A 15,388-nucleotide genomic window follows, 5' to 3' on the forward strand; every position below is an offset into this window, starting at 1 on the left:
AACACCAATGAAACAAAGCAGGCCTACAAGAAAGAACAAATAAAGAACCCAGCAGAAAAAAAGGAAAAACAAGCCACTGCTTGGTCAATATTTGCATAATATAAGTGGAAAATCAAACATCACCAAGACCTGGCAATGGCTTAAGAATGGCAACTTGAAGAAAGAAACAGAGGGTTTAATACTGCCTGCACAAGAACAGGCACTAAGAACAAATGCAATAAGAGCAAAAGTAGAAAAGTCAACAACAAACAGCAAGTGCCACCTTTGTAAAGAAGCAGATGAAACCGTGGACCACCTAATCAGCTGTTGTAAAAAGATCACACAGACTGACTACAAACAAAGGCATGACAAGGTAGCAGGGATGGTACACTGGAACATCTGCAAAAAATACAAGCTAGCTGCAGCCAAAAATTGATGGGACCACAAAATTGAAAATGTTGTAGAAAATGAAGATGCAAAAATATTATGGGGCTTCTGACTACAAACAGACAAACATCTGCCACACAATACACCAGCTATAACTTTAGTCAAGAAGAAAAAGAAAAACAAGTCAAAATAATTGACATAGCAATACCAGGTGACAGCAGAATAGAAGAAAAAGAAACAGAAAAAATAACAAAGTACAAAGATCTACAAATCGAAATTGAAAGGCTGTGGCAGATGAAGACCAAAATAATCCCAGTAGTAATTGGCACCCTAGGTGCAATTCCAAAACATCTTGAAGAGCAACTCAACACCACAGGGGCTACAGAAATCACCATCAGCCAACTACAAAAAACAGCTTTACTGGGAACAGCCTATATTTTGTGGCAATACCTATAATAACAACAATATTGATAACAAAATTCTGGCATCCCAGGACTTTGGGAAGGACTTGATGTCTGGATGAAACAAACCAGTCAATAACACCTGTTTGACTGTGCAAACAAAAATAATAATTAATAAATAAATTTAACTTTAATGTAAAATCATGCCATTCAGACTAGAAGTAGAGTTTTCTAGGAGACTGAGACACTGACTGTTCTATGCTATCTGTAAGATCTGCCCTGGATTATTCTAATATTAATCAATACACAAATCCTAGACTAGCCAATGCTTAAACTATGTTACTCTTGATGCAATGCAGAGGAGAAAAAAGCATCAAAGCCTTCTGAATTAAATAAGAAAAGTTTGAATAGGCTTGTGTTAGATACTCCTGATTGTCTATAGATCCTTAGGATGCCTGGGCGTAAAGAAAGGACCAAAGGTGTGATAGCTATTGAAATTAGCTTCCATGGTGAAATCTGGTTAACCAGTTTCATTTGGAATGTAAAAAAGTCCTTCTATCCAGGACTTTTGCTGACATTTACGTACGTACGTACTTATTTTTACATTTATATCCCTCTTCCTCCAAGGAGCGCAGAGCGGTGTATATGGTTATGTTTATCCTCACAACAACTCTGTGACTTAGGTTAGGCTGAGAGATAAGTGACTGGTCCAGAGTCACACAGTGAGTTACATAGCTGATTTGGGGATTTGAACTTGGGTCTTCCTGGTCCTAGTCCCACTCTAATCACAAAGTTCTGCTGTTGCTCCTTTTGATCCAGGAGGGATTTCAGAATCAGAATTCAGTACTGAAAGTGGACATTTTGCTTTTATTGTGGCAGGTTGGCATGGTGTAGATTGTTCTATAAACTGCCCTAGTGGGACATGGGGCCTTGGCTGTAACTTAACTTGCCAGTGCCTTAATGGAGGGGCATGCAATACTCTGGATGGAACTTGCACTTGCGCTCCAGGATGGAGAGGAGAAAAATGTGAACACCCTTGCCAGGTAATTAAGCATCATTCACTAGGAGGGGGAGTATGGGGTTTTAATAGTGTTGTTCATAGAAATGTTAGCATGTTTTATTGTTTTTAATGAAGCCTGGAATACATTTTTATCACCAGTATAACGGTGTGTAGAGTTGGTTGTGTTTTGGTAGCACATTAATTGACTTGTCTTCAAATTACCTTTCCCAGCATATTTGAGGGAATATCTTCTCAAATCTGATTACATGCACAGGAAATTCCTCTTTTATTATTTTATTTCTTCTTATTATTTAACATATTTTTATACCGCCCAAAACTTACGTCTCTGGGCAGTTTACAAGTCCTCAAATAAAGCATTTTATTTGAAAATAAAGCAGTACATTTTCGGAAACATCGATGGTATGAGGGATAAACTATCTCTTACCTTGTGGCGACCCCACAGCTAGGACTGGGGCCAGAATTTACTTCCCTTCCTCAAACTATATCCCTTTTGCCCCACAGAACTCAATTTAATGTGTATGTGCATGCACATATACACACCAACACATTTTGCACATGAAAATTTGACTCATCTTGCATAACTTTTGCACAATTATATAAAGTGTGTCAGAGATTTGAGAAGATTTTTTTAAAAATCTCTTGAAGACTTTAAGGATATTTGGTTTTTTTTGCCACATGTAGCTATTTAAAAATGCTTTGATTCCATTCCCAGTCTAAACCTATCTATTATACTTTTAATCTCACCTCTTTTACATTAAAATTGATTACTGTGATATATTGAAGACTGATATTCTTTGGTCATATGCCATGACCTACTGTTTAGATAGATTACGGTCATTGACCAGAACCAACAAGCCGATAGCTATCAGCAGCAAAATTAGCATTTTAACAAATTAAGACAGAATATATATATTGCTCATCATCGTAAACATCTATATACTACGTAGTAATCATCAAAATACTTAATCTAAGTAGAAATGCTATACTCCTTAAAATGTTAATTATAATTAATATCTTGAATCAACTCTTGCCTGACTTCGCAGAATTTGGCCACACTAAATGTTGATGGATTCCAATCTGCAAGAAGGAAGGAGGTATAAAATTCAGCCAATCTCTCTGGCATATTCAATAAAAGAGGGGCAATAAAAATGCTGTGAATATCCTGATAGAATGGACAGTATAAAAGCACATGACTCATAGTTTCAATTTCCTCTGTGTGACATGGGCATTTTCAGTCAATAAGTGGATTTTTTTGATATCTGCGCTCAAGAACCACAGATGGCAACATATTAAAGTGTGCCATCGAAAATGCTCTTTGCTGGTTCAAGATTGTCAGACTAGTGAGATGGCTTAAGATAGTTCAAGAACCCACTTGGACTGTTACTTCTAGTGGCCCAGCTTAAATCCTTCTGTCATTAGACTATCTTGGATACGTTGCTTAAGAATATGTTTAGCACTGTCATATCCAAAGGAGATTAAGAAATTAGGAGAAAACCTGTATGTTGCAAGTTTATCCTGCAAAAGCCTGCTCCAAGTAGATTGAAAACTGTCAATCAATGTGAGTGATGCCTGGCCAGCTGGGAAGAATATTAATTTTAACCAGAACCTTATTCAGGCCTGCTTCTAATTGCAATACAGCATTGGGTACACATTTTGCCACTGAGGACGCAGGCTGTAGAAATTTAGATTGCATCATTTCTAGCAGAGTAAAATTGTGATATGTACAGAACTGAGCATCGTATAACAGCTGAGTTAGGGCCTTGGCCTCAAATACTTTAATATCAGCCAGAATGAAATTATGCCTTCTAGAATGAAAAAAATGTAGGATAGCAAGGGATCTCCTTTGGTCATTAGCTGTTATCTGCTCAAGCTGGGCCTTCCAGGATCCAATGGCCTGGAAGACAACCTCCAAATATTTGTAGCTCATCACCTGCTCTATTGGATTCCCTCTAATCTGCCATTTCTGTTTAGTTAGCCAACTGTACTGAGCCATTTTTGGAAGGGCAGTATTTAAATCAATCAAATAAATAAATAAATTTGGCAAACACTAATATCTTGGTCTTGTTGAAATTTATGTTCAAGAGTTCTTCTTTGCAATAGTGAGCCAATGGGTGTTCGCAAGAGAATAACTGCATCATCATCATCATCATCATTATTACATTTATATCCCGCTTTTCCTCCAAGGAGCCTAGAGCGGTGTACTACATACTTCTCTTTCACAACAACCCTGTGAAGTAGGTTAGGCTGAGAGAGAAGTAACTGGCCCAGAGTCACCCAGCTAATTTCATGGCTGAATGGGGATTTGAACTCGGGTCTCCCCGGTCCTAGTCCAGCACTCTAACCACTACACCATGCTGGCTCAGGGTACAGCAGAATTTATCAGCGTACAGCAAAATTGATATTGGTTTGTTAACAAGTTTAGGGGAATGGAGATCAGGATTATAAAGGCAATTTACCAGGGGGTTTATATAGAAACTAAACAAAAGGAGAGCAAGGATGCATCCCTGCTTCACCTCCCTCTGTGTCATTACAGCATTAGACAGCTGGCTTTGTTGATTAAATATTACTCCTTAATGTGGTGTTATTGTGAAGCATACGAATAAGTATAGTAGGCACCACTCAGTGGAGGAAGCCTCAAGCTTCCTCCAGAGCTGGTCCCTAGAGATCAAATCAAATGAAGATTTAAAGTCAATGAAAGCTGCATAAAGGGATGACTTGGCACTACTTGAATATTTCTCAGCCAGGTGCTGCAATACCAACCCCTGATCGGAGGTGGACCGGCCTGCTCTAAATCCTGCCTGTTCCTCCCTCAGTATATTGTTTTGCTCCAACCAATCTACTAGTATCCCATGAAGGTGCCAAGCATACAGCTTGCTGATAATGCACAGCATGCTGATTGGTTGCTAGTTAGCTGGGTCAGAGCAACTGTCTTTTTTTTAAAGATTGGAACCACAAGTACTCTACCCCATTCTCTGGGAATGCAGACAGTTCTATCTATAAAAGTGAAAAGGTTTGCAAGCTCACCAATCAAAATTAGATTTTATCAATTCAAGGGGTATGCAATCGCCTCCAGGGGCCTTTCCAGGTTTAAGATGGGTTACCAACTTAATGGCACAGCGGGGAAATGACTTGCCTAGCGAGCAAGAGGTTGCTGGTTCAAATCCCCGCTGGTATGTTTCCCAGACTATGGGAAACACCTATATCGAGCAGCAGCGATATAGGAAGGTGCTGAAAGGCATCATCTCACACTGCTTGGAAAGAGGCAATGGTAAACCCCTCCTGTAGTCTACCAAAACAAAACCACATGGCTCTGTGGTCGCCAGGAGTCGACACCAACTCAAGGGCACTACTTTACCTTTACCAACTTAATTACATCTGTAGTAGTGACGAGGGCATTCTGGAAGGGAGGACAAATTAGGTGTTGGTGAGGACACAGAATCATCATCTGCAGAATCCAAAGATCAGAAACGTGCCTCCCAACCTCAGCTAAAATATAGCAATCCAATTGAGACACATTGCCAGGAAGATAATTTGTCACAATTCTCTAAAAATCAAATGTGTCGTTGCTCCTACAAGTAAGAATTAAACGATGCCAAGCTTCTCTTAAAGCTGCCCTCCCCTCCCCTTAGCAATGCCTTATATTGCCTTTTCTGCATTAATATAGATTGTGATGTTGTTAGTGTGTGAAATATTTTTTAGGAGCAATACAGTTTTGTTAAACCAGCATTTAGATCTGAGTGCGTGGATGTGGGTTACACCCAGATTGTTATGGGTGAGGGTCCCCTGTACCATTTGGGTGGTAATTTGAAACTGTCAACATAGAGGCACGGAGTTTTGCTCTGAGCTGAGAATTTCTCTAATCATCTTATCCACCCATGGGGACCACTGAAGTCTGATAGACCTATTATCAGCTAAGCTATTTGGTTGAAACCTCTCCTCCATATATAGGTTTTTGTACAAATGGCTTGAAATAGAGCACCACAGGTAAGTGATTACTATCCAAGCGACAATCTGCCCTTAATTCACCAACCAGATTAAGTAAATTGTGTGACACAATAACATAGTCAATAATGCTCTTCCCCCACCCCAGCCAGTGGTAAACTCCCCCCTGGCAATGACTTCAGCTGCTCAATTTAATATAAAGAAGTCCAATTCATACATTGTTGAGGCTAAACAAAAAACAGCAAAGTTATATACTTTGAGCTCTTTCTCGTGATTAATGAGAAGGGCTTCAGGGCGTGCGAGGAGGAAGGCTAGGAAGGTTTACCTCCCCCACAGATGATCAGTGCTGCATTGCTAGATGTGCGAATCATGCACCCAGTTGCTGGCTTTGGCTGCGCGAAGGTGCGGGGCTGGGATGCATCGTCCTGGCCCCTGGAAACCCCGCAATGCACCATGTGCATGTGTGCATTGCAAGAAGTGCAATGTGTGTGTGCATTGCACAAAGTGCATGGTTTATTGTGAGGATTCCTCCAGTGATGGCCGAGTGCCTGTCAGTGTTACAGCACCACTAAACACACTCAGTGCTGCACATGATCAGGGAAATGGGGCTAAGGGAGCGCTCGCTCCCTTCACCTCATTTAAGAGGCTGGCTCTGCAGGCAGGTTTTCTGCCAAAGCACGACCAGGATTGGGCGCGACCCCAGTGGTTCCCACACACAGCCAATACTGGCCTTGGCTTTCTTAGCCCAGTCTTGCCTGGGCATGAGAACAGCCTCATAGTCTTTGGACTGGCACGTCTTCAAGGGAGAACAACAGTCCATTTCAGGAGTCCATTTCTGGTAGGCTGCATACAGGGAGGCATCATTGGGGCCCAACCTGGTGTTAAAATCTGTGCCATTGATAACAGGGGATTTAGGGAAGGTAGCTAGGTGTTTGATAATTTAAGCCTCAAATCCTATCCAAAACTCCCTAATACAAGACCACAGTCTTTGGGGTTGGGGGCAAAAATAAACTAATAATCAATCTGTTTTAGAATTGAAGGATAGTGTAAACTGGCTAATCTCTTAGCTATGCTACAAAAATATAGGTGTGGGTATCATGTAGCAGCAATTCCTATTCTGGGATACATTTCAGGTTGTGGCGTAACTGTGACCATGCTTAGTTATGGAATTTAGATGTTAATTTCCCTTCCTTCGGTTTAAACTGTGGCTGTTCCTTGTTATAAGACAACAGTTCTAATGGTGATCTTGGATTCCAAAGATAGGTTAGAGCTTAGTTAGAACTGATCCCAGGATCAGACTAGATGACCTGATTACGGGTATCTGATCTCTTTTAAAAGCAGATTTTTTTGGAAGGGGAAGAAGATCTGGATCTGGACAAGGTATAGATGGAAGGGTGGTTGAGAATTTTATTCCCTGCCATTTTTCCTGCTCAAATTCAGCCCTTCTATGCTGCTATTTGCCCAGTTAGGAAAAATATATGGGTATATGGGAATCTGCTAAAAATGACTTATAATGGCATGAGCTTTTGTAGGCAACAGCCTACTTTATAAACAACAACAAAAGGTGTGCATGTTACCTTTAATAATTAACTATTATTTTTAAATGCCTTAAACTAGTGGAAACTTTTTTATCTGGCATGGTAAAAACAACATACGCTCATATCTACTCCCATTCTCACACATTGCCACCAGTGGGAATTGAACTACTTCTGGTTCACAGTAAGACAGAGGTTGCTATCTCTTATACTGAACCATCCTAACAATCATCCAGGGTGGTGATTGTTTCCGTCATTCATTTTTGGCTTCTTTGGGATACACACACATTAGCTTATTTGTGTGGTAGTTCAATTTACTTAATAATTTTAATATGTGAAATTGCTGTCCTCCACAATCAGAGATCATTGCTGTCAAAAATTGGCCAATAATTTGAAACTTCAAGCCTCATGCATGTTAGCTTAGCTGTATCTAAAATGTAATGTTTGCTCTCATTACTATTTCATCTTTTGTTTTCTAAAAGGATGGCACATATGGGTTGGACTGTGCAGAGCGCTGCGACTGCAGCCATGCAGATGGCTGCCACCCAACTACTGGCTACTGTCGCTGCCTCCCAGGATGGTCAGGTAAATTAGAACTCAGTGTGTGATAGAGTTTAACTCTCCATTCTGCTTCTATAAACAGTTAAGACCTAGATCAGTGTGTGAAAGATTCAGAAAGTAGCAAGTATTCCTTGATTGTATTCAGTAAATGAAAGTCAGATCTTTATGAGTTGTAGCTACAAATGCTTTAGGGAGATTGTGTGAACAATCTTTTGTTTTTCATAGTGACATATACAAAATGTGTGTACCATATTCTGATTTAATAGGTTAGTAGGCTATTAAAGGACAGGCGAGATTGCAAAAATGTATTACATTAGTGCACTGGGAGGTGCTTTTTTGTGGGTGCTGTAATGTTTAAAGGCCTTCACCCACATGCGCAAGGATGATAACATATGTCTTTGCTCTGGGTTCTGCATAAAGGAAGGTACAAATTCTGTGGAAAAGATCCACACATTCACTCCCATCAGAAGGTTATGGACCTTTAAACATTACACTAACACTGTGGGATAAACTATGAAAAAGCAACTCAGTCCCAGTTGCAGGGGAGTAACAGCAGGAGAGGGTGCATGCCCTCAACTCCTGCCTGTGGCTTCCAGAGGTATCTGGTGGGCCACTGTGTGGAACAGGATGCTGGACTAGATGGGCCCTGGGCCTGATCCAGCAGGGCTGTTCTTACGTTCTTAACTCCTGTGGCGCTAGTATGTTTGAAATGCTGAAAATTGTTTCAAGTGATCAGTAGGGATTATGCAAGGGAAATCTTGTTTACTCCATATAGCAGCACTGTCAATAAATAGATTGGTTCTCTCTTAAATGTCATCAAACTATGTGACTGGAAGATCCCAAAAACAATGTAGTTTCAGCCATTGGCGCAAGGGTGGATAATCTAAATTACATTGTAACACTAAGAAAAGGCTTACAGAGAAATAGCTAACCCTATTCAAAACCAGTACTGAAGAAGAGGGAAACATGTCAGTGATGTCTAGACATATCATATGTCATAAACAAGATAGCTTTCTGGTATTGAGTATCTGTGGAAAAATCCCCACCCACACACAAATAGTAGTATTGTCCCCCATGATACACCCACTGTTGTTTGTGAATGTGAACTATGAAAGAAGATAATATTTAAGGGTGTGCTCTAAAATAGCTGGATCACAGATTTACCACTTTGTGATAATATTTAGAGTGTAGAATTCGTTGGCTGTTGGTAATGAGCACGTAACTTAATTAGAAAAGCTGAAAGAAATAGCAGTAAATGAGTGGAATGCAATATCCAAAGAAATTAAGGTGACCAATGAACAGTATTTGAACAAGATATTTTAACTATTAAATGTTTTTTTATCAGAGAAATGAAAGAAAAAATGTAAATCAAAGAAAAATTGCTAAGATGATATTTTCAGTTTCAAGAATAGTGCTGCCTCCTGCTGCCAGCAGTCAGAGAAACACATGCTTTTATCTTCAGGGGTACACATGTATTCATTCATTCATTCATTCAATTTATTCTTACATTTTTATATCACCTCAGTCTCTAGGTGGTGTACAAAATTAAAACTACAATTAGAAAATGAAACAAATTACAATTAAAACAAATTAAATTCAGCCAAATGCCTGAATAAACAGATGCGTTTTCAGAGCTCTCTTAAAGGCAGACAACCGTCAGACCCTGTATCTCAGTGGACAGTGTGTTCCAAAGCTCAGGAGTGGCTATCAAGAAGTTCACGCTGTTGAGTCAGTCTAAGTGGCTGCCAGATTGGTGGCAGCCAGATTGGTGGAAGCAGTAGGCAAACCTCTCCTGATTACATTAATAAATGATGTGGTCTATACAGAAGGTGGCATTCTCATGAATAACCCAGGCCTAAGTCATTTAGGGCTTTGTAGATAATCACAAGCACTTTGTATTTTGTCTGGAAATTTATTGGCAACTTCTGTGATGTTTTTAAAACTGGAGTGATATGGTATGTACAAGTTGTTCTTGAGACCAACTTTGCTGATAAATTTTGTACTAATTGAAGTTTCTGGACAACATTCAGAGGCAGATCTATGTAGAATGCTTTGCAGTACTCAAGCCCAGAAGTTACTAGCAGGTACACTACTGTTTCTCATCCAGAAATGGGTGCAGTTGGTGAATAATCTGAAGCTGATAAGAGGCACTTTCTGGCCGTAGCCTCTATCTAAGAAACTAGAGAGGGCTTGAGTCCAGAAATATTCCCAAATAGTGAACTTAGTTCTTCTAGAGGAGTGCAACCCTGTGCAGGGCAGGAAGATCTAGCATCTCCTGAGTTTGCAGCTCTTCCATCTTGTTTGGATTCAGTTTCATAGGCATTTGACAAATATTCAAATCATGTTGTCCAGATTAGTCACGAACATAAGTAATCCAATTGGGCAAAACTGTGTACTGAAGTAGTAAAACTGTAGTGGTGCATGTTTAAGCACCCACATAGAATACTATGGCTTCAGTCCTAAAGCACACTTACCAGAGAGGTCCTGTTGAACTCAGTGGGTCTCTAAGAAAACATGCTTGGGATTGCACTTCAAGAAATACAAAAAAAGAAACAGTGCTTTTTTTTAAAAAAAGAGATAGAAACCAGTGAATTAGAGGGCAAGAACAGTAGACTATGGAAAGTTCATCGTAAAGGATAGAACACAATAATAGTTGTTATGAAGCTGTCTGAGCAACCTGGGCTCTTTTTAGTTTTTTAATGGACAGCAGGGATATTGCTGAACACAACAAAATTAAATTTAGAATCTTTTGTAATGAACTGGAGCAAGACTGCAGCCACAGACTTTTCTTTCCCGTTCCTTTCCATTTCTGCTTGGTGTTACTCCAGCAATATTATGTTTTGAGGTTGAGCCAGTTCGCCATCAACTAGCCCTTGAGCTGGACTGGGCCCAGCTCAGGGTTCTAAAAGTTAAAAAAAAACAAAAAAAAAAACAACCCAAAGCACCTCACTTACTGTGCATGCTCCCTGGTCATTTGTGTGGCCTGGGTCATGACCCAGGCGACACAAATGGCCAGGGCATATGCGCGGCAGCCTCCAAAATAGCCACCACCACCTCAGAAAGGGCAAGAATGACCTGAAGAAGACCAGGGAGGCCTGTGGGGGGAGGGGGAACCTCCAGAGACACCCCCCTGCCACAGAAGTGACCCCCCGGAGGTTGCCGGAACCAGTGGTAAGTTAACATTTTTAAAAAAGAAAACTTTTACAACCCTGAACCGGCTTGAATTTGATCCGAGCCAGGATTCTAGTTCGGGGGATGCCCATATTGCCATGAAATGAACTGTATGGATTCCTGATGAAAAGAAATCACTATCTTCTAGCAGAATCAGATAGTAAGACAAGACCTTGGATTATTCCTTACCCTCCCGCCCCACCCGCTTCTTCCAGTACTTCGTTGGAGTAGGATTGTAATCTGTGAATTCTGCAAATTAGCCATGTAATGTCAAGCTCTTTAATTTTCTACCTAGCATGTATGTTTTAATATTAACCATATTTTTGAGCTGTAATATGGCAACAAAAATTAATCTATTTCTACAATAATCATTACAGCTAGTATACTAATCAAAATAATGACAATTTTATTTAATATACAGTTACCTGTATTATTCTTGAAAAGCTTCCTCTTCCTCTTGAGTCTTATGGGTAGACCTACTAGACCACAGTGCCTGGATTCTGGGGAGAAATGTAGAAGTGGGGCTTAATTAAATCCATAAGCCCCAGCCCCTAACTCCTCACCATTTTAGCTAATCATGGCCCCAGATAGCATTCTGCAAGGTGACTAAAGCTATCTGAGGGCCCGACCTCTTTGTAATTCAAGCACTGCTAGATCTTCTTTATTCTTTTTCTCACCTATACCAATTTATATTTATGGGAAAGACCCCTTTCTGAAGCCCTGGAAAGCTGCTGCCAATCACCACCATTACTACCACTACCACTACTACTACTACTACAAATATTTATATACTGCTTTTCAACAAAAGTTTACAAAGTGGTTTAGATAGATAGATAGATAGATAGATAAGCTCCCTGTCCCCAATGGGTTCACAATCTAAAAAGAAACATAAGATAGACACTAGCAACAGTCACTGGAGGGATACTGTGCTGGAGGTGGATAGGGCCAGTTGCTCTCCCGCTACTAAATAAAGAGAATCACCACATTAAAAGGTGCCTCTCAATCAGCAGCCAATACTGGTAGGACCATTGGTCCAATACTGAAGTAGATGGGCCAATGGCTGGCTCAATACAAGTTGTCTTGCTGACACTTTATATTTTCATTTGAGCATTTTAAAAATATTAAGTGTACACCTAAGATTACCTTTAGCAATTTGTTAAGTGACATTGGGAAATCATAGAAGTCCCAATAAAATTTGCATGTAATAGCTCTAGCCTGCCTTATTTCTCCTTTGCCTCTTTCATTTCAAATGAGGACCCTATACTCCTGTTCATTGAGTATCTGGATGCTGCTCCTTATTAGTAACAAATATAATACCTTGCAATCACATATATTTATGTCCTGAATGGACAGTTTCACCTCTTCCCAAAGTCCTGTTAATTGTGTGCTTAGAAATATGCCTCTAAAAAATCAGCTAATCTGGACTGTGGTTGACAAGGATTTTCCATTAAACTGTCATGAAAAGCACAGGTTTTTCTGGAATGATTTGAAGAATGTTACAGGTCATAGCACATTATTTCTTTTCTGTGCTGTGACATTTTATGGGAAATGTCATGGCTTACTGATAACTTCAGTGCAGTTGTAAAAGCACTTTAAAACTTCTGTTAAGTTTCCAGTTATGAAATACTACTAGTGTATGATGAAGGATTATAAATACCAATAAAATACTAGGCCATAATACTAGTTTATGGATTCTCCTGTCCTTTTAAAACCCGCATGTAAGCTTAAATGTAGGTTGTTTTTAAACTACTTTTAAAAGTAACTGTTTACTTTTTAATTTATTGTGGTGGTGGTGATGAAGCACTGTTATGCAACCCCAATTCAAAGACCTTGTAAGGGGCATCTTCCCCATGCATGATCTCTGAAGTACAAGACCAGCAGCAAGTTGCTGGACTGCACTCCACTCCTATCTCCCGCTTTCACATGCTCATAGTCTGTTCTTTTTACATGTCTTTTGTTTGGGGGACCAAGTACAACATGTACTCCCTCAAAAACGTTGCTTTCAGTTAATCAGAAAATTGTTCATTTGAGATTAAATCTCTGACATAAGAAATGGAACAATTTAAAAAAAACAACATTATATTCTCTGTAGTAGTTGTCAAGAATGTGAAGAAGGCATAAGGGAGTTGTGGTATGTGCTGTTAATACAACATCTGAAAAGAAAACCACTGAGAATTGTTCCTCTGATGGAAACATGTCAAACAAGATTGTGATATATATATGTGTGTGTGTGCTTGTTCATTCCTGTTTGTTACCAAATTCCTTTTCTTTTACTACTTTAAGCCTTTATCTGCTTCCATGGTGCCCTCTACCTGTGGTACTTCCACTGAGTCATTCTCTCTTTCACATACATACACAGTGGTCCCTCGACTTACGTATTTAATCCATTCCGAACGCAAGTTCGGAGGTCAAAATTTTCGTAAGTCGAAGAGTGCACCACGGAAGTCTGGAAACATTCGTAAGTCGAGGAAACCGCATCTAAAAATTCGTAGGTCGAGTAAGCTGAATCTAAACCGGCAACTACTTCCGGTCTTTTTTGTCGCTCGTAACTCGAAAACATCGGATGTCGAGTAGTTCGTAGGTCGAGGGATTACTGCACTTTCTCTGCCTGAGAATGTGATGCTCCTCTGGTTCCTTGAGAAGTTTATCCTACTTTAAAAGTAAAATAATTTTATGAAGTTGCAAGAACTTTTGAAATATTTTTATTGCCTTAATGTATAGACGTGGAGACTGATTGTTATCAGGAGTTTGAGCACTATGAAACAGTTCTGTAGTTATATAGCATATGGTTCCACATAGCACCAATAATATAAATATTGTGGAGGGAACAAATCACAGGAAAAAAATAGCAGCTTTTTATTTCCATTGTAGTACTGTCCTTTCCCCAGATTGGTAAATAAAAGGGCACTATGATGTATTTGTTGGGTGTGAAGAGAAGGTCTTTAATGTGCCCTCTGCCTTTACCACAAGTGAGAAATTTTATTTATTTATTGTTGCATTTATATACTGCCTTTCGTTAAAAGACAACCCCAAGGCGGTTTACAAAAGTTAAAACATACAATAAAAGACAATAAAAATATTAAGCTAAAATATATATATATAAACAGACCAAATTTAAAATCTATAAAATACTAGCATAAAAACAATACAACAGGTAAAAACACACAGAAGCAGCAGTAAAAACGATTATATAAAAGCCTGGATAAAAAGCCAAGTTTTAACAAGCTTTCTAAAAGCCGTGATGGAGTCAGAGGAGCGAATGGCCACTGGGAGAGCATTCCAAAGTCTGGGGGCAGCAACAGAGAAGGCCCTGTCCTGAGTGCACGACAGCTGGGCCTCTCTCATTGTCGGCACCCGGAGCAGGGCCCCCTCAGATGTCCTTGTCAAGCGGGCAGCAACCCTTGGGAGCAGGCGGTCCCTCAAATAAACCATTAAGGGCTTTAAAGGTCAAAACCAGCACCGTGAATCGGACCTGGAAAGGAATTGGCAGCCAGTGCAACTCTTTCAGAATGGGGGTGATGTGCTCCCAATGGGCAGCTCTGGATAAAACCCTCGCTGCCGCGTTTTGCACTAGCTGCAGTTTCCGTATATTCTTCAAGGGCAGCCCCACATAGAGCGTGTTACAGTAATCCAGAAATAATAATATATGCCATATGTCTCCTGTATCAGTTCATATATGCATTCCGTGAGCTGTCATTATAGGAAATTTTCTGGATCTTCCCAGCTTATTGGATCAAATAAATTACTCAGGTAAACCAATGTAATGAGCAGGGCTGTGTGTACTCTTCATTAAAAAGAAAAACCAAAATCCAGTTCTAAGCTAATTGAAATGCAGCATCAATGAAAGCTGAATTATGCCTCCTGTACAATATGCTCATTAAGCAAATATATACATATTTATTTTTGCATAATTTACTCTAACTGTAGAAAGTGGCAAGGGGCTGTATAAGACACTAAAGCTGACTGCTGGAGATATTGCTGAGCACAGTTTTGGCTAGGGAGATTTCACCAAGCATTGCCTGTCTTCACATTTATGGGCTAAGAATTAGCTTTTTAAAAGCAAAAACATTTATTCAGTTGTTTCATCATATTGCTTCCTATATGCCATTTAAAGAGAGGTTGGCTTATGCTAAGGTGCCACTAAAGTGTCACACTGTTGTGGACAAGAAGGACAAAACTGATGCAGTTCTGCCCCATATACCATTTACAGTTCACTGACAGTTCCCAAATCCCTTACCTTGTGAATTGTGAAATTGTTTGTGATCTTTACACTGATGCTAGGGGACCAGTCTCACTCTGGCCTTTTGCATAGGTTACAGTCTGCTACTGGTTGCAATTGTGCTGTGAAGGAACTTGGAAAATATACTATTGCAATAGCAGCAATGGTAGAA

The 15,388-nt window shown here is 39.8% G+C and overlaps 1 protein-coding gene across 3 annotated transcripts in view; it reads left to right on the forward strand.

The window, feature by feature from the left end:
* MEGF10 (multiple EGF like domains 10) overlaps positions 1-15,388 on the forward strand; it is a 195,673-nt gene that overhangs the window by 133,738 nt on the left and 46,547 nt on the right. For all 3 annotated transcript variants that reach the window (XM_053300099.1, XM_053300098.1, XM_053300100.1), the window contains 2 exons: positions 1,647-1,810; positions 7,748-7,850. In XM_053300099.1, coding sequence (XP_053156074.1) covers positions 1,647-1,810; positions 7,748-7,850 — 267 coding nt within the window. The remainder of the gene's footprint in view (positions 1-1,646; positions 1,811-7,747; positions 7,851-15,388) is intronic.

This window comes from Hemicordylus capensis, chromosome 2, assembly GCF_027244095.1.
Source record: "Hemicordylus capensis ecotype Gifberg chromosome 2, rHemCap1.1.pri, whole genome shotgun sequence".
Taxonomy (NCBI): domain Eukaryota; kingdom Metazoa; phylum Chordata; class Lepidosauria; order Squamata; family Cordylidae; genus Hemicordylus; species Hemicordylus capensis.